Below are 26,303 nucleotides of genomic sequence, written 5' to 3'. Positions count from 1 at the left end.
GTGTCTATGTGCAGGACCATAGAAACATACTGTATGTGTATACGTGCAGGACCATAGACACATACTGTATGTGTATACGTGCAGGACCATAGAAACATACTGTATGTGTGTACGTGCAGGACCATAGAAACATACTGTGTGTGTACATGTGCAGGACCATGGACACATACTGTGTGTGTACATGTGCAGGACCATAGAAACATACTGTGTGTGTACATGTGCAGGACCATGGACACATACTGTGTGTGTACATGTGCAGGACCATAGAAACATACTGTGTGTGTACATGTGCAGGACCATAGACACATACTGTATGTGTGTACGTGCAGGACCATAGAAACATACTGTATGTGTACATGTGCAGGACCATAGACACATACTGTGTGTGTACATGTGCAGGACCATGGACACATACTGTGTGTGTACATGTGCAGGACCATGGACACATACTGTGTGTATACGTGCAGGACCCATAGAAACATACTGTGTGTGTACATGTGCAGGACCATGGACACATACTGTGTGTGTACATGTGCAGGACCATAGAAACATACTGTGTGTGTACATGTGCAGGACCATAGACACATACTGTATGTGTGTACGTGCAGGACCATAGAAACATACTGTATGTGTACATGTGCAGGACCATAGACACATACTGTTTGTGTGTACATGTGCAGGACCATGGACACATACTATGTGTGTACATGTGCAGGACCATAGACACATACTGTGTGTGTACATGTGCAGGACCATGGACACATACTGTGTGTGTACATGTGCAGGACCATGGACACATACTGTGTGTATACGTGCAGGACCCATAGAAACATACTGTGTGTGTACATGTGCAGGACCATGGACACATACTGTGTGTGTACATGTGCAGGACCATGGACACATACTGTGTGTGTACATGTGCAGGACCATAGACACATACTGTGTGTGTACATGTGCAGGACCATGGACACATACTGTGTGTGTACATGTGCAGGACCATGGACACATACTGTGTGTGTACATGTGCAGGACCATGGACACATACTGTGTGTATACGTGCAGGACCCATAAAAACATACTGTGTGTGTACATGTGCAGGACCATGGACACATACTGTGTGTGTACATGTGCAGGACCATAGACACATACTGTGTAAGAAGATCAGCTGAAATCCACCAGTCGATGATAGAATGACTCTAAACTTCTGTAAAAGCTATGTAATAAGTACTATTGTTTATTTTTCAATTTCAGGAAAAGTGACATCTGTGCATTCATATTTGAAGAAAGATTCGTTTTTAATGTGTGTTACCTGCAGTTTGGTTTCTCTACAACAGTAAACAAAGTGTAACTTGACCTGTTGAGGCCAAACTTGAGCAGCAAAACATCTGTAAGGGAAAAGTCGTGTCTCACTCAGATATCAGACAGCTTCACAGAAAAGCTATGCACTGTACAGTGTGTAAGAAAGAACCAGAGACTGTATTTAAAGAGTAATAAACACATCATAACCCCGACGATCTGGACTTTCTGTGTGCGGGATACTTCAATGGCAGGCGGTGTGAGCTCAGAGCTCAGCCGGTGACCTCCCCCCGGCAGCAGCCTGCTCAAGATGGCCGCCTGAGTGGAGGAGTCACTAGTCTCCAGCACAACTATCAAAACAGTGCTCGTTACACCCGGCAACTTCAGCTGTCCGCTCCGAGGATGAGACGTCGACACCGGCCACGTTTGTTCCCATTTTGAAACGGAAGACGAGCACCAGCGTTGTAGAAGCCATGGAGTAAGACGCCGCTGGGTGAGGAAGTCAGACACAACCCGGGTTAACCCACTGCCAGCTAGCCTCCGTTAGCCAGCGTCCACTAGCAGCTAACAGGCTAACCTGAGCTACACCTGCCGCAGGTAAACCGCGGTGGTTTGTCGATAGCTGGTGCTCAATTCAAACTCGTGCCCAGCGTGTTGGTGGTGGTGAAACGATGGTTGCTAACTGTGCCTGCTGTCACCAGCGTTAGCAAGCGTCCATTAGCTCTCGGCTCAGCTCCCCAGGTTAGTTAGCTTGTTTGCTAAATTTGCAAAGAAAACAACAGTGGACGCTTTCATAGTGAAAATGTCAACCGAGCTGCCTTTCTGCTGAGGCTCGGTGGTTGTTGTTTTGTGTGACCGCTCTTTAAAGGCCAGCAGAGTCTGTTGAATTGCATGATATTGTATTATTAAGTCTCTATCTGTGTCACAGTGTCATCCATAACCCGTCACGGTGTGTTGCTCATCTTTACCAATAGTATTTAGACAGGATCACACCCTAGAAGAACAATGTTAAATCCTTCCTGTCACCAAACACAGGGGATACTGTGTTTGGTCACAGTAATACTTCAATCAATCTTAATATCAATCCACAATGATGATAATAATAATACTAACCATATCTATCTAGCACCCTTTCAAACACAGGTACAAGTCCACCTTATTATAACAAAAGGATTAAAAGTAAAAAGAAAAAAAAACATGATTTTACAACAAGAAAAACCATGACAACGATTCCTTTCTAATTAATGTAACAGCAAACAGTTGTTAATGGTTTGTGGATTGTTGGGATGTACGATGGCTTTGAAGTTATTGTTAAGTCAGAAAGCGGTAGTAATAAAAAAGTTATATCATGTTAAAAATATCCAGCTCTGCATTGATATGGTGTGACAACTGGATCCCAGTGGCCCATCAGGTTCTGTGAGTTGTTCTAATCACATGATTTGCCAGAAACAAAGAGTCGTCTGATTAAAACACTGAACACGTAAAAATAATCTGACTTCATGCCAGTTTCGTTCTGTTTTCTAATGGCAGGATTATCTAGAATCTAATTCAACTACTAAAAACCTTTTTGGGCTGTACTCAAATTATGTAGAATATTGATGTAACTGTTTAAAATCAATCTCCTTGTTATGCCAAGATTAGGTATTCGTTTATCTTTTCTCAAGGAGCCAACTTTTAGAAATTATATGACGTTTTCCCTCGGTTTTATTTTCCACCACGCCAGACATTTGATAAGAGATTTGATCTGATAAACCAATCCATGAATCTGGGTAAAAGAAGGGGTATGTCAGTGCAGTTTTAGTTATATTTTAATGGTTTAGAGAGTAATTGATTGATCCATGGAGATTTACTTTAGGAGTGAAGAGGTGAGTTAGAGAATTATCTTAACACATCTTACTGTGGGAGGATCAGTATCATGCAAAAGTGCTGTATGACTTGGCCTCAGGACTCCCGTGTTTATTATTACTGTTGATTCTCAGGTAGGAGCTCAACACAGTGGGAGTGATGCTATATTCTCAGTGTGTTCTGTCACAGACTCGAAGCAACATGGTTGTTGTTGTGTTAGAACTGTGTGTTACTGCAGGCAGTTAACTGCCACTGTGCCACAACAATACACGGTCATGACTAATTTCTCTCTTACTCTGAGGTTCTTGAGCAGGTTTCTCCCTAGGTGACAAAAACATTCTCCAGATATTTAGATTCTCTGCTAAAAGTTGATCGCTCAGTGGAGTTGAGCTTTCTGAATCTTGCTCTGCTGAAGAGCTGCAGGCCATCTGAAATAACACAGTGTGACTTCTGTGCAACATGGAGAAGGAAAGTCATGACATTTCCCTCAGGTGGTTGTGCTCAATCCTCAGTAGATAAAAATAAAAGAACAAATTATATATATTTTTTAAATGCGTTGTAGATTATTTTAAAAATAAACAGGTTTTTACTGTTTAACAAAGTCCAAACTATTTTCCTACCCAGTAGAGGAAAAAAATTAGGCGTTGACAATAATCACTAAAATAAGATGATATTCATGTGTTGACTGTTGATGGAAGAAAATCACATGATGCAGCATGACGTGTTAGCTGTTAAACTCTGCTGAGGACAATTGTGACAATCCCTTCTCGATCAAGGTCATACACTTAATTGTAAATTTATTTGGCAGCTTTTGAAATTCAGAATACACAGCTTCTGCAGCGTATTTTGTTTTATACAAAAAAATTCATTCATAAATATGAATTCAGCAGGTTTTTATAAAGATCAGTTCTACATGTGAGTGAATAGAAAACATCAGAGGAGCAGAGTCACATGTTGACCAGTGGAGTAATGCACCTCAATTTGGCCAGGGGGGCCAGGCGGGGCCCCCTTGATACAGTAAAGGCTGTAATCAGAGTTGGTCCTTTTAAGCCTTAGGTGCAGCACACAAGTCTAAACTGAATTCATGTCAATTCAGTCTGGAGAGCACTGACCACTGTCATAGACTTACCGTTGTAGTCTGATTTTCTGATTTGAAAACCTTATTTTTTTTAATAAATTACAGCACACTTAACAGTAACAGTCTATAATACTTTTAAAAGCACTTTCTAAATAAAAAGTGAGTTCATATTTGTCTGACTGATTTTATTAACTGATGAAAAAGCAGTCATGTGCAGTAATATAGGAAATTGTGGACGTTCTACATTGATACAAGTTGCATTGAGATGCATCGTTGTGCATTCGAATTGTTGACTGCTGAATCGTAATCGAATCGTGAGGCAAGTGAAGATGCACACCTCTAGGCTCTACCTTCCATTCTACTCTTACAGACTCTAGGTGTTGAGGAGTTTTTGACCATCCTCACACAGTACTGTTTATGCCACTATATATTATGTATATAATGTATATCACATTATATCTGTACAGGAGAATAGAGCTTGTCTAATTCCACAGATTCTCCCTTCTCTCTAAAAGCAGTACCAAAGGTCAAGTTATAGATAAAGGCCCAACCAACAGTACATTGTAGTGTCTACGATTACGGACATCTTATTCAGATGCCCCAGACAGAGAGGCACCAACTTCAACTCTTTTGTGTATTTCACCAGTGGCAAGACGTAAGGACACAATGTGATTTAGTTATGCATACTTTAGGCTTAACTATCCAATAGGATGTGAACACCTACATGTAACATAGAGAGTGACAACAGTTCTAGCCTTTCATGGATGTGCTGTTAGAATGAGGGTGACGCAAGTAGAGGAAGATATATGGAGATGCTGTGGGAGACATCTTCAGACTTGGGAGTGACAATTGCTCATGTTACTCTGTTAGTTTGTGTATTGTTCCACTTTCTGGTCTCCTTGATGCATCAAGTCTACATTAAAATCTTCTGCATAAGACATCAAATCCTGTTGCATTATTTACGCGTCTAAGGCAAATTGTAGAAAATGTTTTTTTACAGACATTGTCACATTTTTTAATACTTTATTTTATGTTATTAGACTACCTATCCAGGCTATGCAGAACTCCTCATTGAGCTAACCTCGTGATTCACTACCTTCCCTTTCAGAAGGATGACAGTGTTGAGTGTTGTATGCAATGAGGCTGCAGCACTAACAACAAGATCATGAATTTGTGTGGGAATCAAGCTGATAGCTGTCCCCCACTGTATTGACATACTCCATTGTATTGGAAGTGGAGATATAATTCTTTCCTTAGACCTGGTCACAGCATTATCAGATAGACACCGACAGTGATGGAATAAAGTGTTGTCGTTTTGTGAATACAATGTGATTAAAAACGGTCTGACAGATGAGGGTTTGGGGGAAATATGATTAGATTTTCATTTTCTTAGCCATATGTCAGAAAGAGCCGGAGGGTGTCATTAAAGCCTGTTCTTTTTTTATTTAGTTCATGAAATGTCAAAAATGATTTATAAAAATGCCAATCATAGCTTTGCAGAGCCAAAGGTGAAATTCAGAAATATCAGATTTTTTTTGTTTAACCAGAAGTTCAAGACCCAAAGAGAAGTCATTTACATATGACATTGAAAGATGGCAAATCCAAGCTGTAACCAGATAAGGTTTGGCATTTTTTCATTATGTTTGCTTGACATAATGAATCAGTTTAAATAGCATCAAATATCAGTGTCATGGTTCTCACAATCCATTAATAAATTTTTGATTTTGTCACCTGGGAACAAAGTGTTAACACAGATACACAAACAAGTCACAGAGGGCACCCTCTTACCATCTAATGAGTTTTCTTTTAACTGCAGTGTGCACACTTCCCATCAGACAACAACATCGCCATTCAATTTGTTGTCATCGACACAACTCACAGAGGATGCAAAATTTGTCCATACCAGTGACGTATTTTTGACAATTAATTAAGCAATCATTTCAGTTCTAGCATGAATATCCTCTAAAAGTTCCCCCAACCTTCCCTTCAACATGAAAACACTTCATCTGTCATTGTTATTTACCTGAGAAGGAGAAACCATTTGTTAGGGCAGTGTTGCTTAATACATATTTAGACAGTTTGAAGGTGTATTTGGGTCCTAATATAAATATGATTGAACTCATCAGACTGTTAAAATCATAAACTTTTTGTTTTGGTATCATTTTCATTTGTCAAGTGTTGCTTAATTGTTATTGTTTGCATTAACTTTGTTACAATAGAGTACAAACAAAAGTCACAATTGGGTTAATGTGTCAAGAAGTGACCTGGATTCCTGCTTGGGGAAATGTTTGTAGTTACTGACTAAAGAACAAAGACATTAAGACGTAAGCACATGTTTGAAATTCTTTTATTGGGCATGACAATGACTTTTCTTTTTTTTTCTTTTCAGGAGTTGAAGGGGAGTAAGGGCCCTTTGTTTTAGCGCAGCATGGACAGCTTCTTCAAGGCAGCTGTATGCGATCTAGACAAGCTGCTTGATGACTTTGAGCTCAATACTGGTAAGCTGTAGGCCTGCTATGAGTGATTTAATTTGTTAATAACTTATCTGTATATAGTTTTGTCAATGTTATCATTTAGTTCGGTCTATTAAATAACAAAGACAAAATGTACATCACAATTTACTAGAACCCAACTTGGCTTTTTAAAATCTTAGTTTTTCCCCCCAACATCAGTCCAGAGACCAGTGTTAATCCTCTTAGGGAAATTAACAGGGTAATAGGCTGTTTACTGATAGCTGGTGCCTAATTTTCTGTTAATCGACTGAATAATAGACAGTTTTTAAGATCAAAAGAATCATTAAAAAACACATTGGTTTATTGTCTCCATTATGTTGTATGAGCAAGCACATTTTTGGATCTGTAATTCTTGCTAAGCCAGTTAAAACATTGTGATATTTTTAAATAATTTAAAATCAGACATGATCCTTTTAAGTGTGAGTCTGACCTTAACTTGTATTGTCCTTTTTTTTTTTTTTTTGAAACAGAGGAACTTGATTGCAAATCCGTTTTCCTGAAGCCCTCTGCATACCCCTTCTCCTCATTGGGCTCTCAGTGTTTATCCTTAGAGGCATCCACTGTCTCACCAAGCCTCCCTGACCTTAACTCTCTTCATTATGGTTCTGCCACCAGCTGTCCTGACCGCCCCAGCAGTCACAACTGCAGCACAGATGACAGAGAGGTCAAAGGTCAGCCTCTCACTGGAGTGGACCTCCTCTCCTCTGTGGATCGTAGGCCAGCTATAAGCTCTGCCCCTCCCTGCCCCGATCGAGCTCTGAAGCCAGTGTGTGACCTTGTGAATGACACAAGCTCGGCCATACTGATCAGGGCCAGCAGTCATGATGCTTTCAGTGAACTGGACTTGGTGGAGAAGCAAATGGAAGAGGAGGAAACACTGCTTGTTGACTTTGACAGTCCTGTGGTTATGGATCAGCAGGAGGGGGGGTTAAGCCAGAGTGTATGCTGTGGAGTAACCATGGAAGAGCGAGCCTCTGCAGGTAAAGACGAACTGCTCAGTCTTGATTTCCATGAGCAGAGCGGTGAATGCTCTGCCTCACTCAGTCTGCTGGACGTTATTCTTCCTGCAGCAGTGGAGAGGTGCTGTGAGCCTACAGATGATTCACCATCGCCAAGGACCATTGAGTCAGCTGACAGAGAGGACAGTGACTGTGAGGAGGTTGCTTCTATAAACCAAGCGGTGGATAACTCTTCAGACCACTGTGAACCAGAGGACTCCCTGCCTGCTTTGAACATTAAAGAAACATCAGCAACAACCTTGGTGACTAAAGAGGATGATTCACAAGAAGCCTCAGATAAAGGTGAGGCAAGTCTAAAATCGGGGGCATCAGACAGTGAACCAGTAGGCTTATCGTGCCTGCCCATAGCTGTGTCCATATGTGGAGCTCTGGTGCAACCAAAGACCACAGAAGAGTCAGGACAAGCAACAGAGCAGTGTGACGAGGCAGATGTGTGTGAGAGCACAGAGGCAGACTCCCTGTCAGCCCTAGAGGCGGAGGAGGATAGGTCCCGTTCAAAGGAACCTGTTTATGGGTCCCAGCTGATCACAGAGGGCAGGCTGTCACCAGAGGGGCAGCATGTCTCTCTTGAACCTGCTGCTGTTCCCCTTCATGCAGACCATACTAGCTCTGATCGCTCAGAACCCAGTCCAGTGGATCCTGCTGAGTTTGGCTTCGAGTATCAGCCTGAGAGTGACCAGGCTGAGCTGTTGGTTACTGACGAAGAGTTGGATGCATTCCTGCAGGCACATACGGAAGCAGAGCAGGCCAGAAGTGTCTCTTATTGCAGCAGTTCTGGAGATTGTAAGCAACCTGAAAGTCTGTCGCAACCAAATGGAGCTCTAGAGGGTAGGCTTCTCGAAGAGGAACTGAGAAGCTGTGGTCGAGCTCGACTGGACGAGCTAGAGGGTCTGGCTTCCCCAGAAAGTGACAGAATAATGTGTGTGTCTGTGGAGGGAAGTCTTAACGCTGGTGCTCCATCACAATCACAGGACTCTTGCAGACCTTGTCAAGAAGAGCCAGAACTTTCCTCTGGTACAAGGAATTCTTTGACCAGCAACACTTTCCAGTCACAGCACAGTAGTAGCCCTGATCAGCAGTCCTCCTATGGAGGTGCAAGACCTAAGCAGCTACACTGCCAAACTGTAAGACCTCCACCAGCAGGGGAAGAAGAAGAAGAAGAAGAAGAAGGGAAGCAGCCTTCAACATTTTCAAAATGGCCAAATGCAGTTGAGGATGAAGAGAGTTCACCCATAAGCCCTAGTCCTACAGAAGAGCATTCCGACATTAGTGCTTTGAGTCCTATATATGCCCCTCAGGAGCATCAGGATTACAGTGTGGGGTATGATGAACTGTCAGAGCCTCCACCTTACCCAGGGGAGCCACCCACAGATGGTCCCAGGGCAGTGAGCTGCAAGAGAGAGGGAGAGGAGGAGCTGGGGGGCAGGCAGCCTGCTTGGGTGCCAGACTCCGAAGCCCCCAACTGTATGAACTGCTACCAGAGGTTCACGTTTACCAAGAGGAGACATCACTGTCGAGCATGTGGGAAGGTATGTTCATCAGCCTTTACCTTTTAATTGAATCCATTAGGTTTTGGAGCCTGTTTCATTGTAGTGTGAAAACCCTTAGACATCTCTGCTCTGCTGGGAATACAACAGGGCTGCAAGTAATAATACATTAACCAGTATTTATTCAAAAAGCTTTGAATCCTGTGATTTTTTTTTTTTGTGATGATCACAATTTGTAAGAGCTTACGGTGACAAGCTCATATTGCTTGTTTTCTCTGACCAACAATCCAAAACCTGTAGGTTATTCAGCCTGTGGTCATAGAACAAGCAATTTGACTCGATAATCAGGATTGTAAATTGTATATGGATCACTCAACTGATTAACTTAACAGGGCTCCAGACTAACTTTTTACATAGGTCTCACTGTTGCACCTAACTTTTTCAGTTAGGTGCACCAGCACATAATTTAGGTGCACCCAAAATGGTTCACTGTGCCTTTTGGCTCCGCAACAATACACCTATTATACATTTTCTTGACAGTTCCCATATATATTGATAATTTCTTAAGGGCTGGGTATTTTTTTCCAGATTATTTGGTAAAACATAACCGTAAAACAGCAGAAATGCCCATTACAATGACATCACTTGTCTATGCACCAAGTGTGAGATTGTAAACAACGGAGTCAGAGTGCGCTCTGCTGGACAAACTCAGCGATGACTCCATTTCAAAATAACTCCAAGCATCTTTCTTTGCATTAAGTTCAAATCAGCAATAGATCTGTGATGGGCCATGATCGGCTGCTGAAATTATCAGTAAGGCCCCAAATTTGCTGAGCTATGCAATGCTTCCTTCTATTCTCATTGCATAGCTCAGCTGATAAAATAAACAGGAAACATTTATATTTCTTTGTAGTCCTGCATGACAGGCCTGCTGACAGGACAATTAAAACGCCAGTCATTACAGCAAATAGATTTCCCAGTTGTGATCTTCAATGTCCTTGTATTACCGACACATTGTTGTTTTTACAGGGAACACTATGAATGTTTCATATCGGGCCACAACTAATGGATCTTTCCTTTCCCGACTGCCGATTATCTTCTTGATCACATTTTTTGAATCTATAAAAATCCCAAAACGGCCAGTTTGATGTCTTTTAATTGTGTTACCGACAGACCACCAGTAAAAGATTGTTAATTTACTATCTCACATGACAAAGAAGCCCCAAATCCTTATATTTGAGCAGCTGTAAATGGAGATTATTTAGTCTTTTTGCTTGAAGAATGGTTGATAAAATTCGAAATAGTTTCTGATTAATCTTATCTATTAACTATTCGATTAATCTACTATTTCTTCAGCTCTAGTTTCAAATGTGTTTGAAATGATCAGGGTAAAGCATCTGCAGTTGTTTTTAAGAACCTTCATGTTGTTTGTCCTTCTAATTTGACTACATTAACCAAATGCTTACAATAGATACTCAGCTCCTCTTGTGAGCTTGTCCCAACAAATTAATTTTGTCCTTCCCTTTGTGAAATTGTAGTAATCGAATCAGGATTTTCATACAGTCTTATTTCAAACACTGGTATGTGAAATGAAAGGGAAAGTTCTGATGCAGCTTCCGTGTTTCAGAGATGTCTAAATAAAACAGATTAAATCTCCTGGACCAAATATAGCAGAGTGAATTCATGGAAACAAAGAGCGTGAGTCAGCACTTCTTTTTCCAGCTCCCCTATAGATCTCCACTGAGCCATGTGTCCTAAAGCTGGAGCTAAGTCATTTAAAGGCCTGCGATTAAAACGGTATTAGACTGTTTTAGGATGCCTTATTGTTCACAACATGATTACTGCTACTTAAACAACTAGATAGTTAAACATGCTTTGAGCTCCTGTGCATTGCTGTACCTTTTGTTCTTATTTATAAGGACCTGCTATTCATGCTGGATGCTTTTTTAGCACGACTCCTTCATCAATCTCTTCCTCTCTCCATTGTGGCAGGTTTACTGTGCTGTGTGCTGCAACAGGAAGTGTAAGCTGAAGTACCTGGAGAAAGAGGCTCGTGTGTGCGTCATCTGCTTTGATAACATACACAGAGGTAAGACCCTGGTTTGGTCTGATTGGAAATTGGGTTCAGCCACTGTGGTTTCATAGCATGTTACTACAGACACAAGTGTTCCAAAGTTGATTTGCAAACATGCGAATAGGGTTTCAGTGTTTTAAAAATAATATTTTGTATCATGACAGACGGGGTGTAGTCATTCAGGAGTTATCTGAATTATGATAATCATATGGTAGAGCTTAATTCTTTTCACCTGAGTCCTTTTACTGCAGCTTCTTTCAGTTCTTGTTTGTTTCTGTTGGTGAAACGCTGCTCTGCTGGGTTTGGGTGCAGTGATTGACTGTGCCAGTATAAAACTGTCCTCGTTCACCCCCCCGATGAAGCTGCTTGTTGTGTTGACATTGTGCTCTCAGCCACAGTTTTGCTGCTTGATGACGTTAGGATGCATTGGTCTCTAATCTGGTGTTTCTGTAGACATCTAAATTCATTTTGCTGCTACCATCATGATTACATCATCCATAAAGATTAGTGAGCCCTTTCGAGAAGTAGCCATGACACCACCTCCAACGTACTTCAGAAATGAGCATTGAATTGGCTGTGCCAAGAGTTTTGGATGGGGTTGTTCATCAGTTAAAACAAGTTTTTTGTTGCTGCCCGACTGCTTCACTAACATTTTTACATGAACAGTGGAAGAGATGGCACTGTATGTGAAGAGGACGGTGTCGATTCAGCTCACCACAGCTGCAAAGTATTTTAGCTTCTTTCTACTCATAGTTTTGATTTTGCAGCCTGCAGGTTAGCTGTTGTGGTTCAGTCTCTTGGCTCTCTGTAACGCTGTTCCAGCAGAAGCTGTTTTCCTGCAGAAACACCTCGGTTAAACCCCCGTACGCTACCTGTCCTGCATCAAACAATATTTTGCTGAGACAAGAGCAGAAAGGTGCACTTAAAAAAGACTTAAATTTACTTAAACGAAAGCTAATTAATTAATACTGTCACAACTTTAGAAGATGTCAATGTTGTGTTTAATATTCAAATCCAGTGCTACCAAAATAATTATTGCAGGTTTAATATTTCATATTTTTCCAAAAAAATCCTTTGATTCATGAGCTGGCAGTGTTTTGTATATGCATATAACTCAATCCAGTTTACCAATAGTAGTATTAGTTACATTAGTGGTATAGGTTTGAGGTGTTAATTGCCTTGTAGGTACAGACAAAACTCTAAGAGTTGTCTCTCAAAATGACTGAATTCATGAGTTGTCAAACCTAAATACTTCACACTAACATTTTCATTATGCATCTGATGAATATTTAAGACATGAAACACAAAAAGATGTTTTGTAAAAATGGCTCAGGGGCTTTTTTTCTCTTCTCCTGCAGAAGATCTATTAAAAATTAATACATTCATAAAAAGACTTGTATCTTTTCACTATTATAAACCGAATGTTAGTGTCTCCCATTTTAGGCAGTGTAAAATTCAGTTCTGTAAAATCACGTCTGTTGTTTCCATGTCTGTGGTTTCCATGTCTGTGGTTTGGTTCTGCCTTGATGATAAATGTTCAGAGAGGCACCTTTTCATAGTTAAAGACTGCAGCACGGACATGGAGAGGGAGACGGGAGGGGGGAGACGGAGAGGGGAGGAGAGTTATAGCAGGACGCTGGCATTTGTCCTTGATTGTGTGTGTATGTGTGTGTTTGTGTGAGATACAGGAACCGCCTAACGCTGTAGACATGTGACGCTCACACTCAGTCTAAATTAAGAAGGAAAGAGGTGATCCACTTTTAGTGCCAGGCGGATGCTCGAGCAGTGTGATGCGATCTCTCTCTCCCCTCTGTCACCTCTTTCTCTCCTTGCCTCCCTCTCTTCTCTTCGCTCTCCATCTCATCAGTGTGGCGAGCTGCATGTAAGGCTCGCCACATGCACCCAGCCTAAAGCTAACAGGCTATCACGACTAACAACAGACGTAGACTCATGGAAATAAGCGGGGAGTGGCTTGAGGAGGCGCTGTGATGCGAGTGTTTAAAGTCAGACAAGGGGGAATAGACATGTGATGATTTGGACCGGTTAAGTTTTAGTCGAGTGGATGATGAGGTAAGGTGCTGTTGACTACTTAATAAGTAGACTTTTGTTTTGTCTTGCTACTGCGTAGTGCTACTGTGTTTCCCTGGTGTGTTAACGTGTTTGACCATTGCAAAACATGCAAATGGCCGTTTGGACTTGACTTGAGTTTCTATTTGTGCTCCATGTAAAATGACGTCACAAATGTATTTTTACTTGTACTTGAAGCAGTTTGCCCCAAGCCCTGGCTGACTTTTTATGCCTTGTCATCCTTTCCTTGTAGGAACAAGGTGAAACAGCTCTTCTCAATGATGCTGTGTGACTGACTCTGGACTTTTATTTCCCATAAACAAGGGTCTGAATAGTTGTGATGTCTTTGCGCTGTGCATGCTTCCTTCTTCTTACGTTGTTCTCACGTTGTACTCGTCGTCAGTACACGCCTGATCGATAAAGATCTATGATGCTTAATCAATATAATGTAGACGAGTGCCACATCAGCATTTTCTGGGAGTGCACCCAGAAGGCATTGAGAAAGCTTTTCAGTCGTAACGAGCTGTCCTGTTGTGTATGCTCTGTCATTTATTGGCACCACCTCGTATGATGAATGAATTGTCCCGTTTTCAACAAGCATTTTCACAGATTTTGATTAAATTCAAATGTTAAAATGCCTCCTTTTGTTCAGAATAATCTCTTCTTTTCCAAATCGGTAACTGAACTGCACAAAACGAGCCTTTTCAATTCCTTTTATTGAAAATGGCAAAATGCAGCTCTACAAATGTACATATGTAATGTACTTTGCCAGACATGAGCTGTCTGTGACACCTGATCACAAAAATGTATTCCTCACCAGCAGTGGAAAAAGAAAACATAAGCCAACTCCCTGTGTTCATTTATGGTATGAGTGCCATAAAAGGAGGACAAACGGGATTACATGCATACTGTGAAAAACAACAACACTCCTACGTACCTCATATCTGCTGTTAAGAGAACAATTAAGTTCTTCTTAAGGTGCCTTAGGGGTTAGCTGAATAAAATGAAAGAATTCAGTTAAGTTGCACTTACATGTAGCACTTTGTAGTTTGGCTTTTTTAAAGCAAATTGTACTTTCTTGATTCTTGTTGTTGTGGGTTTGTACCCTCATGGTTGAAGGCACTTATTGTAAGTCGCTTTGGATAAAAGCGTCAGCTAAATGAAATGTAATGTAATTTGATAACATAATATAGTGCTGTGTTTCTAAAGAACTAACTTGGTGTGTGAGGGTAAAGCCTGTAGCCTATGTAAAAACATTACTGTTGTGTACTACTGATACTACTATGCTGGATTAAGCTTTGTTACAACTAGAGGGACGGGAATAGATTTTTAAACAACCTTACAGCTACACAACCTGATATCAGCTGCTATATGAATTTTTTCAAGTTTTTAAAGCTATGTTGGTGATCATTTGCCTTTAATTTTTCTTATACATCCGGCAGAATCAGCAGTGTCTGTCAAAGCTAGCAAACAGTTTCTCTCCCCACACTGTACAACTGGTCTGTGGAGCAACTTCACGTAAACAGTTCTTTTTTTATTTTTGAGTTTCCTTTTTTTTCAACAGTTAATTCTAAATAAAAGGGAGTCATGCAAGCAGCTCTGTGAAACTGTTTTTTTAAGAAGTGGTGTTTTGAGCGAAATGCTAACATCAGTATGCTAGTTCGGGGGCTTCAGAGGACGCAGTCTACAGGGCCCCCGAAGGAGGCAGCCTGAACAGGGCCTTAGTCAGAGTACACACAAAATACAGCTAAGGAGGACAGATGGACGGACAAACTTTATTGATCCTAAGCTGGGAAATTCCTGTTTGGGGTGATGGGAGATGAAGTCAAAGTCACTGAGGTCATTATGATACCTCACGTGAGGATCATGAATGTCTGTACAAGTTATGTCCCAAGCATTCAGATATTTTACAAGATCAATTTAAACATTGAGCAGTGAAATGGAAGTCTCGTGCTGAAGCTGAGGTAACAGTAAGAGGTTTAAAAAAAGATATCCATCATCTGGGGACCTTGGATTTCTTCTAAATGCTGTTTTTAAGTCATTAGCATGGCAACTAAAAATCTGTCCAGTGAAGAGAACAAGCTTTGAGACTGGAATTTGAGTTAAAAGATTAAGGTGTTGAAATGAGTACCAGTCTTATCACATCTATTTATGTGTACCACTTTGCAGCCCAGGCCCTGGAGCGGATGATGAGTCCTACAGGTCCCAGTCCAAACCCCAACGTCCCATCTGAGTACTGCAGCACCATCCCCCCTTTGCAGCAGGCTCGTGCTGCTGGCACTCTAAACTCACCTCCACCCACTGTCATGGTGCCTGTGTCCGTTCTCAAACAACCCAACAACGACAGTATGTATACCCTCGTGTTCAGTCTGCACTTTGCTGTTGGTCGGATTTCCCACCTGCAAGGTACCCTTGGAAAGCCCTCTGTTTTCTGTTATCTGTCAGGTTGTCCTCGTGAGCAGAAGCGTGTGTGGTTTGCTGATGGTATTTTACCCAACGGAGAGGTGGCAGACACAACCAAGCTGTCGGTGACGAGCCGCAGGAGCTCCCAGGAGTTTGCTGATGTCACCCCAGACCAGACAGCAGTAAGTCGTGGAGAGGTCATCCATGTAGCCAAGCGACAGGGAAACACTTGGTTCTCACTTTTTATGACTTGTACATGGGGATGAAACGATTTCCAGTTTCATGGTGCACTGTGGTAAAATTCCAGACAGTTACTTGTTTAATCTTTAATTAGCGTGATTACCGCAGGGTTTCCGCTATGTTCATTTTGCAGCGCTGGCCCACTGCTGCTTCAGGATCAGGGCAGACACACATTACATGCGCGGTGTCCTTGTTCCGTGCTGTATTACCCTTCCGCTTGTCCTCACTCCCTTGCTGACCTTTGCTCACTTTACACTTTAACAAGAAACACTAATCATAAGTTATTATAGTACCTGTACAGTACTTGAAGTTTACTTAATGTCTGTTTGATTCGTTCTAGAGTTTATGAGGCACATATTTAAACACATTGGAGAAAAAAGTCCAACATTTTTGTGAATATGAGCAATACAAGTAAAATTGTTATTGATTTTGTGCACACACAGTTCATCTGCCACACAGAACACGAGAACCTGACGCGCACAGCCAGGACATCAGACAGACAGGAGAGAAGCTCTTCCTGCAGATTATGTTTTAGTTTTAACTTCCTTGTTGCAGAAGAAGTGATCCCGCGTTTATCCATGAACACATAATTATGAGTTAAGCAGGTTATTATAAAGATCAGTTCTAGGTGTGAGTGATTAGAAAAGAGCAGAAGAACAGAATCGCATGTTGACTAGTACGTCCAGATGGGGGCTGTAACATCAGGAGAACTGTTAGTAATCTGTGGCCATGGCTAACAAATGATAACATCCTCTGTCGCCAAATTGCATGCATTAAACAAACAAGCTGTATATTATGTCAATATAAAACTTACAAGAGTTTGTGTATCAGTAATTTAACATTTACAGCATATTTATGAATACGGTCAAAATACTGATAACATGATAATGCTGATAACCGTGATAATTTTGGTCACTATAATCGTGATACAAAATGTTCACACCGTTTCATCCCTACTTGTACATCAACGCTGCTACTGCCATTATTTTTGACAAAGTTGTGGTGAGTCAAGTTGAATATGTAATTTCCAATTTTTCTGCTTTACTGATACTTTCATCATTATAAGCAGTAAAAATGACTTAATCCATTGATGTTTGATGGGAATGGTACCACCGTGACTGACCCTCTCATTTCAGCCCGGGCCTGCAGGGTCAGAGGTTGGAGTCAGTGGCTCCTCCTCCTCCCCGGAAGCTTCTGGAGCTGTAGAGGTGGTTAGACCTCCGGTGTCAGGACCCTGGGATTATGCCCTGCTTTCTGCAATCAGTTCCTCAGTTCAGAGAGTCCCCAGTTTGCTGCCAGACAATGAGGACGAGCTCCCTCCTCTGCTCTTCACCACCGGCGAGGATGACGGAGGAGGTGTGTATTTATTTGAGGTGCCATGGTTTCAGTGGTTTTATAACTCGGCAGTTTCTCATGTTGGTCCGATTTTCGGTAAAAGTCAAAAGACTGTAAACTTCTATGGTCAGACATGTAACAACAACAACAACAACAACCACGCTGCACATCAAACCTGCTCCAGAGCAGGTTTATTTCGAGATGACAGATCAACTGACCAATCAGATTACTGGAGAACCAGTAAACAGAGCTTCCAACAAACAGTTTGTCACACTAAATAAATGCATCAGAAGTATTATATCTTCATTTGAATTCAACAAAGATCCTTTGATGGAGACAGTGTTGGTGATTTTTCTCTTTTTCTAACAGTGCGGCTCAGAACAACGTGAGGAGAAAGAGAAACTAGAGCCTCTGATGTCTTTTATTAGAAAAAAAGATCCACACATTTCTCATGATTATAAATGAACATTTCAGTCTGACTGAGCTCATCTCACATCAATTGTCTCTCTGCTTTGGCTGCAGAAACAGCCTGACAATACTTTAACTGAAACATTACTTTATCCTAGATGGCCCAATGTTAGGTTCTGTGAAGTCAGAAAATGTACAGGCCCTGTTATTAATATGTGTATCAGGTGATTCAATCACAAGGGGATAGCTCTGATTACAGATGTGGAGATACATTGTAATACCAGGGTTGAACTCAGAACTGTCCACGGTCAAATCACCACAGACGGATGTTAATTTCAGGTCTAAACAGGGCCTGAACACATTCATCTACAGGCCACAGTTCAGTGTTATTTACAGATTCAGAGCAGTCTATAAAATCAACCTGCACAACCACATTAATAATCAGTCCACGTGTCTTCCTTTTATATTTGCAGCTACAGCAAAAATAAAAATGTTTTATTCCTCTGCACTGCTGGACCTTATAAAGTAGGAAGCAGAATATCGTGTTGCAAATAATAAAACTGAAAACAGAAACACTTTGTTTTTTAATTAATTAAATAACTTCAAATTGAATTGGGTAAACGGTGCAGAAACCCTGGTAAAAGTAAGATATGTCTAAATAAAAAAAGACATCACCTAAACCAGCAATGTATTCCAAATCACCAATCTCACACTATTGCTTTTGATTGTATGTATTTAGCCTTTTCTGACATATTATGGTCTGCTCTTTTTCTTTAAGATGTTTTGGTTGAGGAAAGTCCCGCCCCATGCCAGATTCTGCACTTATTGGAGGAAGGAGGACCCCGACCTCTGACATTTGTCCTGAACGCCAACCTGCTAGTCAATGTGAAACTGGTTACATGTGAGTAGGGTATATCTCTATCCCTCAAACTTGGGTTTTCTTTGGAGGCGTTGCACATACAGTAGTCGAGAATTACGGATGTCCTCAGATGCCACAACCTCAAATCCTAGTCGCTATTAACTCAACTTTTTGTTCCATCTTTCAGATTCCAGTTGTCAGTGCTGGTGTTTCGGTTCTAATGGTCTGCAGTCTCTGGGACAGAAAGAGTTGGTGTTTTTGTTGGAGTGTTTGCCAGAGGAAAAAACTCTTCCAAAGGACCTCTTCACACTCTATCTCACTATTTACCAAGATGCTCAAAAAGGTACACGGCGAGCTCAGTATGGTCCATTTATTTCCCTTTTAGTAGCAGAAGTTTTCACTCATGAAAATCAAACATTTTCTGTTACAGGAAAGTTTTTGGAGGAGCTGGATAATGTGACGTTCACAAGCAGTTTCCTGGGCAGTAAAGATCACGCTGGGATGCTCTTCTTCTCTCCCTCGTGTCAGCCTCTAGATGGCCTCACTCTCCCCTCTCAGCCTTTCCTGTTTGGTCTGCTCATCCAGAAATTGGAGGTGCCCTGGGCCAAAGTCTTTCCACTCAGGCTTCTCCTGCGGCTTGGAGCTAAATACAGCGGTTTGTTTATTGTTGCTGCTGTCTTTGCCTTAAACATAAGACTAGTAAAGTTTAATATTGCCTTGAGTTTGCATACCAGACAGTTACATAAACACTCATCTACTTGTCTGACATTATTGAAACTGACAAATAATTGTCCTTAGTTTAGTTTCTATTTGGAACAAACATAGTTGTACATAAAGTTTGCCTAGGAAGCACTTCTTGGACACACTTAGGGGGTTTGAGGTGCTCTATGACTGGGATGCATGTAAACATTTAAAGACTTTTTATTATCATGGCATGGTCATATTTAACCCAAACTGACATGTTTCGGCGTAGTTTTTTTTCTGTGTATTGTAATCTGAAAACATCTTGTTGGGACAAAAGACGCAATTTAAAGTCATGTCGGACATATTATGGTTGTGATAATTGGATCATTAAGTATTTGATGAAATTTCATAAACCAAATTATAGTTTGCTCAAGAAATAAATATCAACAGGCCAAAATCATCACCTCAAAGCAATAATTTAATGTTTTCTTATCATATTTCTGTTTTATGGATTGTGCCTTTGAAGCAAGCTTTGTAAAGGATTATATTAAAATTAGTTAATGAGGATTATAACAGTGTTGCTTACCTGTAATTTTATACTTTTATGTAGCGATAACTAACCAACGTTTTCTGATTTCAGTGTATCCCACGACATTGACTAGTGTTCGTTTTCGGGAGTCTGTGTATCGAGAGACAGGACACACCATTATGAATTTACTGGCTGTAAGTGCTGTAACACAACCAGATGTAGTAGATACCCTTGTTATCGGTAGGGGCATTTCCTTCCCCCTGTTTTATGCTCATTTCCAATGTGTACCTTAAAATGACTCAAATCGAGTTTGTACTGTTAGCTAAGATGGTGCAACAGAAACTGTCTCATCTTAATAAATAAATGATAATGTACATGAAGTGACTTAAACATGCACTGAAGTAAAAAACAGAACTGTGTGGAGATGTGCTCCACATTCTGTTAGTGTGTTTTAATTAAGTTGCTAATGTTAATGGCCTGAAGTCTGGTTACTTCCCCAAATGACCCAAGAAACTGCCTTAGTTAAGTAAAATCTAAATGACAATCACTGATTCTTACATGAGATATGAAATATTTCAGTTCATTTAAGTTGTATGATGAATCTCATGATAAACTCAAGTATCAGTTTTGATTTCCAGTAAACTCAACAGCAGATGGACTTTGGCATTTTTGGCGCCCGTCACAGGCAAACATGAAAACTGTTTAGAATTTTTGCTTGTCACACGTGAATCATTTTCTCTGAACTGTGTTCACGCAGGACCTGAGAAACTACCAGTACAGTCTGTCAGTCGTGGATGGCCTGAGGATCCACATGGAGATGGGCCACAGTTACATCAACATTCCCAAATGTAGCTTCAATGAGGTATGAGACTTAAAGGAATAATAAACATTTTCTGCAGAAAAGACTTGAAGATCAATACGCCTCTCGTGTCTTCATATGTAACAGACCTTTCATCTTTGCATCTGACACCAGCAAGAAAGCTGGTTGTTGAACAGTAATCAACAAAGGAGAGAATAAGAAGTGCAAGAAAAATTTGTTTCAGTGTTCAGGCCATATTCTGATTCAGAATATGCGAAGGGTTTTTCTGCCTTGAACTGTAGATTTTATGTTTTGGAGAATAAAAAAGGCTAAAAGTTGAATTACATTTGTAAGTAACTTAGTACTTTAAAATCATGTAACACTTCCCTTAGTGAGCGTCCCCCCCCACATTGCAGCATGGCAGCACAACCAAAAGCTGCAGCTCTATTTTCCCTTAAGAAAAAAGGCTCAGAATCGTTATCCGACTTGAAGAATTAAAGCAAGAACACTGGCCAACACAGTGCAGAGCAGAGTTTCACTATGGATTACATGTTTTCTCGGTTTAACAGATGCAGAAGGTGGTAAATGCATCTAATGAGCACGTCATCAGCATTGGAGCAAGTTTCAGCTCAGAGGCCGACTCTCACCTGGTGTGTATCCAGAACGAGGAGGGGAACTATCAGACCCAGGCTAACAGCATGCCAGGGAAGACCCGCACAGGTCAGTGTCAGTAGTGATGCTGTTTGCTCCGAGGGACCAGTATGCACAACACTAGTCTCTTAACTCTGTTTATGTAACGTCAGTGTTTAACTGTGCAGAGGTCTGTGTTGTGTTTCAGTGACTGGCGCCAGCTTTGTGGTTTTCAATGGAGCGCTGAAAGCCTCGTCAGGCTTCATCGCAAAGTCCAGCATTGTTGAAGGTAACATTTGTTGAGTCTTATTTTATCACATCAAAGCCGTGAATCAAGCAAGAGCATAGTAACATGACAGTTGCTGGACCAGAATAAGTGGAATTTCTCTTTGTGTGTCAGATGGGTTGATGGTTCAAATTCCTCCAGAGACAATGGAGTCTCTGCGCTCTGCCCTGAGGGAGCAGACAGACTTTCAGATACCCTGTGGCAGGAATGACGGAGGGGAGGTCCGAGAGAACGTCACAGTCCGCTGGGTTGACTGGAGTTCACCTGTCAACACAGGGTAACAGCACTACACAGTGCACGCTCACAAGAATCTGTCCAACCACTGACTGCACTACAACCACACATCTCTATACCGGCTCCTCCTACAGGGAGTAGCTGTGTTTGCTGCAAAGTTTTCAGTTGTAAAATCAGATGTGTTTCCCTTACACAGCGACAGAGCAGGTGCTAATCAGGTGCCAACAAAAGAAGAAAGCAATGGTGTAACGTCAACACTTCCTCCATGGTCTCTTGTTGTCTTTTTAAATTTACTGTAATGTACATATTAGCATCAATCCTCTTAAACCCAAAGAAATATTATAAAAAACATTATTTTCAGTCATCAAATACTGCACATAGGTTTTACATAAGAAGCTTTTTATGTGTTTGAATTTTATTTTGAAACGTTTGCAGAAAGTACACAATTTAATTTACGTAATCTAACATTACTTGTAGAAGAAAGTGAAGATAATTTGTGAATGAAAATGGTATTTGAGTTGAAAAGAGAAACTGAGCAGGTGAGTGTGATATGACCGTGTTGTACTGATGATGATATTAGGACATGATACTGGCTTTACTTTGTGAGCTGTCACAGGGCAGGTATTTCCAATCCTGTATTTATTTTACCAGACCTGACTTTTATTTGATTTTTTTCGGCATTTATGTGAGTATCTGTAAATGTGATTTTTGTAACAATTGTGTTTCTCTGCAGTAAAACTAGTGGTGTTGATGAGAGACCTCTGGATGGAGTCCGCAGTGTGAGGATGCAGCAGGACACAGAGTTCGAGTCAGACGGTCGCACCATCAGATGCACTGAGGTGAACTTGTCTTTTCAATAACACCCCCACCTCACACCCTGTGCGCACTGAGCTTAAGGTTTATTTGACAGTCAATGACACCGTTCTATAAATGGGGCTTAAAGGTTCAGTGTGTAGAATGTAGTGACATCTAGTGGTGAAGTTTCATGTTGCAGCTGAATACCCCTCACCTCACCCTCCCCTTCCAAACATGACAGAGAACCTGTGGTAGCCTTCAATTGTCATAAAAACTCAAAAGGTGTTTAGTTTGTCCAGTCTGGGCTACTTTAAAAAACAGGATGGCCTCCGTAGAGAGGACCCGCTCCTGGTGTAGATATAAAGTTTTTAAATATAAAGGGCCCATTCTGGGGTAAAGAAAACAACCATTTGTATAATTTAGATGATTACAAACACGAATGAAAACATCATTAGGATTATTTTGTATTCAGGTTCTGCCAATACATCCCTTTCTTGGTTGAAAGTGTGTGTTTCTGCTCTCAGTATCTCAAACTGCATTTGGTTTGATTTTGTACAGACTGTAAATTATGTATTTAAATTATAATTTAATAATATATCAACATGATTTCATGATTCATGATTTCATGATTTCTATAACCTGCATACTATAATCCTAAATCATAATTATTTCAACAATCCATTATGAATCTATTTTTGTATGTGTAAATGACTTCATTTAGGGGGCCATCTGAAAACATCTTGGTCATGATCCAACTAACTGTCAGGAAGCTGCACGTCAGAACGTTTTGCTCTGACACCAGTTAAATCAGCTTGTGAGACCCGTGAGCTTACCTGAATGTGTCCTCCAGGTGTTCTACCAGCTGAAGACTCCTGACTGCAGCCTGTCGTCGGTGCTGTCGTCCTGCAGCGTGTTTCAGAAGGAGATGGCTTTGGCCGCCTGCAGCGCTCTGACTCCTCACCTTGCTGTTCTCACCTCCAGTGGCATCAACTCCATCTCTCTCCGCATCTCCACGCAGGCCGATATGGTACGCAACATTGTTTGTACCACAGTACAGCTCTAAGAATGTCTTCTGTTCAGTTAAATTCAGGCAAATGCTGAGTAGCTGTGTGTTTGCTCTCAGGTGGAGTACCAGGCTGGCTCTGGAGGCAGGCTCCTCCCTCAGCGCTACATGAACGAGCTGGACAGCGCTCTGATCCCTGTCATCCATGGAGGTAGCGCTAGTGTACCACAGACTGCCATGGACATGGAGTTCATCTTCTACATCACACACACAATCTAATGCACACGCAGACAGTGTCCCACACAAAGTATCAAATAAATCCACTTAACAGAGGGTGGTTGAGTACAGAAAGACAAGCTGCTGACTGTGGCACAACGTGCTAATGCAACAGCTAACTGCGACTTGCAGCCAATCACAGAGGACATGAAGCCGCTGGCACAACATTCCCACTCTGAGGTTGGGGATGTGTTTTGGAGGGATGTAAACTGATATGATATTGGTCAGCTGTTATGAAATAACAGTGGTGTATGTTTGTGAATTTCGTGCTCACCGAAGCTGCTTTAATTCAAGAAGCCAAACACTAAACTAGAGATGCGACAACACGACCAAATACAACCAAACTATTCAAACCGCTTTCCTCGGATCTGCCTTTCAGGCTCCACGCTGGCTTCCATCAGCTCGGAGCACCTCAGTGAATGTTTCCCACAGACACTCTTATCGAAATGTCTTTTATTTTATTTTAATATGGGCATATTGAATGAAATGGTGATATTAAAGTGAGGGATATTACTGACTGCAGTATTCACTACTCCATGTGATCAGGTGCTACTCTATAGCCACTTCACATTTGTAGCTGTAGCCGTTCTAAAAGAAAAAAAGTGCTGCACAGGGATGAAAAGAAATGTAACCTCATGTCCTCTAAAACTACTCTGCTGTCATTTCATATGCTGGTTTATAATGATATTGCTCAGAGCTTTTTATCTTCTTTTCCAAACTTTTGACTTTTTACCGTGAGGTGTTCCCATCAGTCTCCAGACACGATCAATCCCTCCTGTTCACAAGGAGGGGGCCCTTCCTAATGTCATTGCAATATGCTGCATGAAAACAATGCAGGAGGACGTGTTGGTGTGGACGTGTCCTTTGACGTGCCGGCTCAACATGAAATTCTAACCAAATCTCCAAGTTTAACTTTTTTGCTGAACGACCCTGTTTGTTTATTCCTTTCTGGGTAGCGCTGTGGGCGAGTCTCTCTCACAAACATATCACCCAAAAGTAAAATAGAAATATTCCAGGGTTTTAAGTTGTGCTGTCAGAAATGAGATAAACAAACACGGCAGCATCAGCAGCAACAATAAGAAAATGTATTGATACAGGCATGAAGTTTATTTTAGTTGATGTCAGTAACTTATGTAAACTCCAAATTCATTCATTTTAAGGCGTCTTAAGTCTTAACACAAACTGTATTTCAATTTAATTTGTATCATGCCAAATCATAACGTACACTATCTCGAGGCACTTTATTAAAAAGTATGGTCTAAGACCTTTAAAAAATTATAGAGAAACCCAACAGTTCCCACAACGAGCAAGGACTTTGGTGACTGTGGAGAGAAACAACTCCCTTATTTACTGGAAGAAACCTCCATGGGCGGCCATCTGCCTCGACCGGTCAGGGTGAGCAGAAAAATGGGGCAGAGAGGAGAGGTGGGTGTAAAAGAGGAGAGAGAGACAGGGGGGAGGGGGAGGAAAGGGGGAGAGAGGAGACGGAGACCAGGAACAGTTGTGTAACCGTCATGTTTCAGCTCTGACAGACTAGTTGTTATAATGAAAACATTAAGAGTGATATGTAAACATGTAAAGATGTTATTAATGACAGCAACAATTCATATAACAAATATAATAGTTGTCTGAATCCTGCAGCTCTGGAGTGAGAGATACTTGCAAAGAGAGAGATGGGAGGTAACAGACTAAAAGTTAGTCACATGCATTAAAATGAATTGGGGGGGAGAAGTGCTCAGTGCATGCTGGGAGTTCCCCCAGCAGTGTAGGACTACATATCTAAGGGATGGTTCAGGACTCACCTGATCCAGCTCTAACTATAGGCTTCATCAAGAAGGAACGTTTTAAGTCTAAACTTAAATGTAGAGATGGTGTCTGCCTCCTGAACCCAGAGTGGGAGCTGGTTCCACAGGAGAGGAGCCTGGTAGCTGAAGGCTCTACCTACAGACCAGAACCACAAGAGAGCCTGTGTTTTGGGAGCGAAGTGCATGTAACTAAGGTCATTTCAACCACTTTTAATGCCATTCATTCTCTCAAATCACTAGTTAACGACATAAGGGCCCTGCTGGAGGTTACCACCACCCACTCACCACAAGGGGGGTGAATGTGTCCAGGCCACCTACAGGGGAACTCCACAAATGATTTTGCTTAAAACTTAAATGTGACCTGTTTATGATGCAGTTTGGGCCATTAAGAGGATCCAATGACACAAGTCTCCATCCTGCTGTTTTACTTTGACTGTCTACACATTTGGACTTCGGCTGTTGGTTTATCAGCAGCAGCGTCGCCTTTCGTCACGCACCATATTTAAGCAGTTCAAGCTCAAATGCCAATGAGTTTCATTACTTCAGGAGATCTCTTCTTCTTCAGTGTTTCAGCTGAGGTGATCTTTACTTCACATTTTATGGCTCTTCTTTTGCAAGTCATCTCAAACCTAAAATCT

At 41.3% G+C, this 26,303-nt stretch overlaps 1 protein-coding gene and 1 long non-coding RNA gene across 6 annotated transcripts; one reads left to right on the top strand and one right to left on the bottom strand.

The window, feature by feature from the left end:
• The first annotated feature begins 1,586 nt into the window (after positions 1–1,586).
• Positions 1,587–25,279, top strand: zfyve16 (zinc finger, FYVE domain containing 16). 5 transcript variants are annotated; one of them, XM_034602578.1, is made up of 19 exons: positions 1,587–1,789; positions 6,609–6,717; positions 7,203–7,963; positions 8,018–9,280; positions 11,231–11,327; positions 15,549–15,725; positions 15,825–15,964; positions 17,159–17,378; positions 18,544–18,666; positions 18,812–18,967; positions 19,055–19,279; positions 19,949–20,031; positions 20,595–20,699; positions 21,206–21,356; positions 21,475–21,555; positions 21,667–21,829; positions 22,520–22,625; positions 23,432–23,608; positions 23,705–25,279. In XM_034602578.1, exons 2-19 carry the CDS (start codon positions 6,648–6,650, stop codon positions 23,861–23,863), a joined length of 4,257 nt encoding a protein of 1,418 aa, XP_034458469.1. In that variant the 5' UTR covers positions 1,587–1,789; positions 6,609–6,647; the 3' UTR covers positions 23,864–25,279. The 5 variants fall into 5 exon arrangements, with proteins under 5 accessions (XP_034458469.1, XP_034458470.1, XP_034458467.1 ...); XM_034602579.1 differs by lacking the exon at positions 6,609–6,717 and having other exon boundaries at positions 7,203–7,962; positions 8,017–9,280; XM_034602576.1 differs by having other exon boundaries at positions 6,618–6,717; positions 7,203–9,280.
• Positions 6,120–19,453, bottom strand: LOC117771801. Its single transcript, XR_004615650.1, has 3 exons — positions 19,442–19,453; positions 9,354–9,363; positions 6,120–6,242 (listed from the first exon to the last, which is right to left on the bottom strand). It is a non-coding gene; the product is annotated as an uncharacterized LOC117771801 (long non-coding RNA).
• Positions 25,280–26,303: the final 1,024 nt, after the last annotated feature.

This window comes from Hippoglossus hippoglossus, chromosome 12 (genome assembly GCF_009819705.1).
Source record: "Hippoglossus hippoglossus isolate fHipHip1 chromosome 12, fHipHip1.pri, whole genome shotgun sequence".
Classification (NCBI taxonomy): Eukaryota; Metazoa; Chordata; class Actinopteri; order Pleuronectiformes; family Pleuronectidae; genus Hippoglossus; species Hippoglossus hippoglossus.
This window is presented reverse-complemented; position numbering and strand designations above follow the sequence as displayed.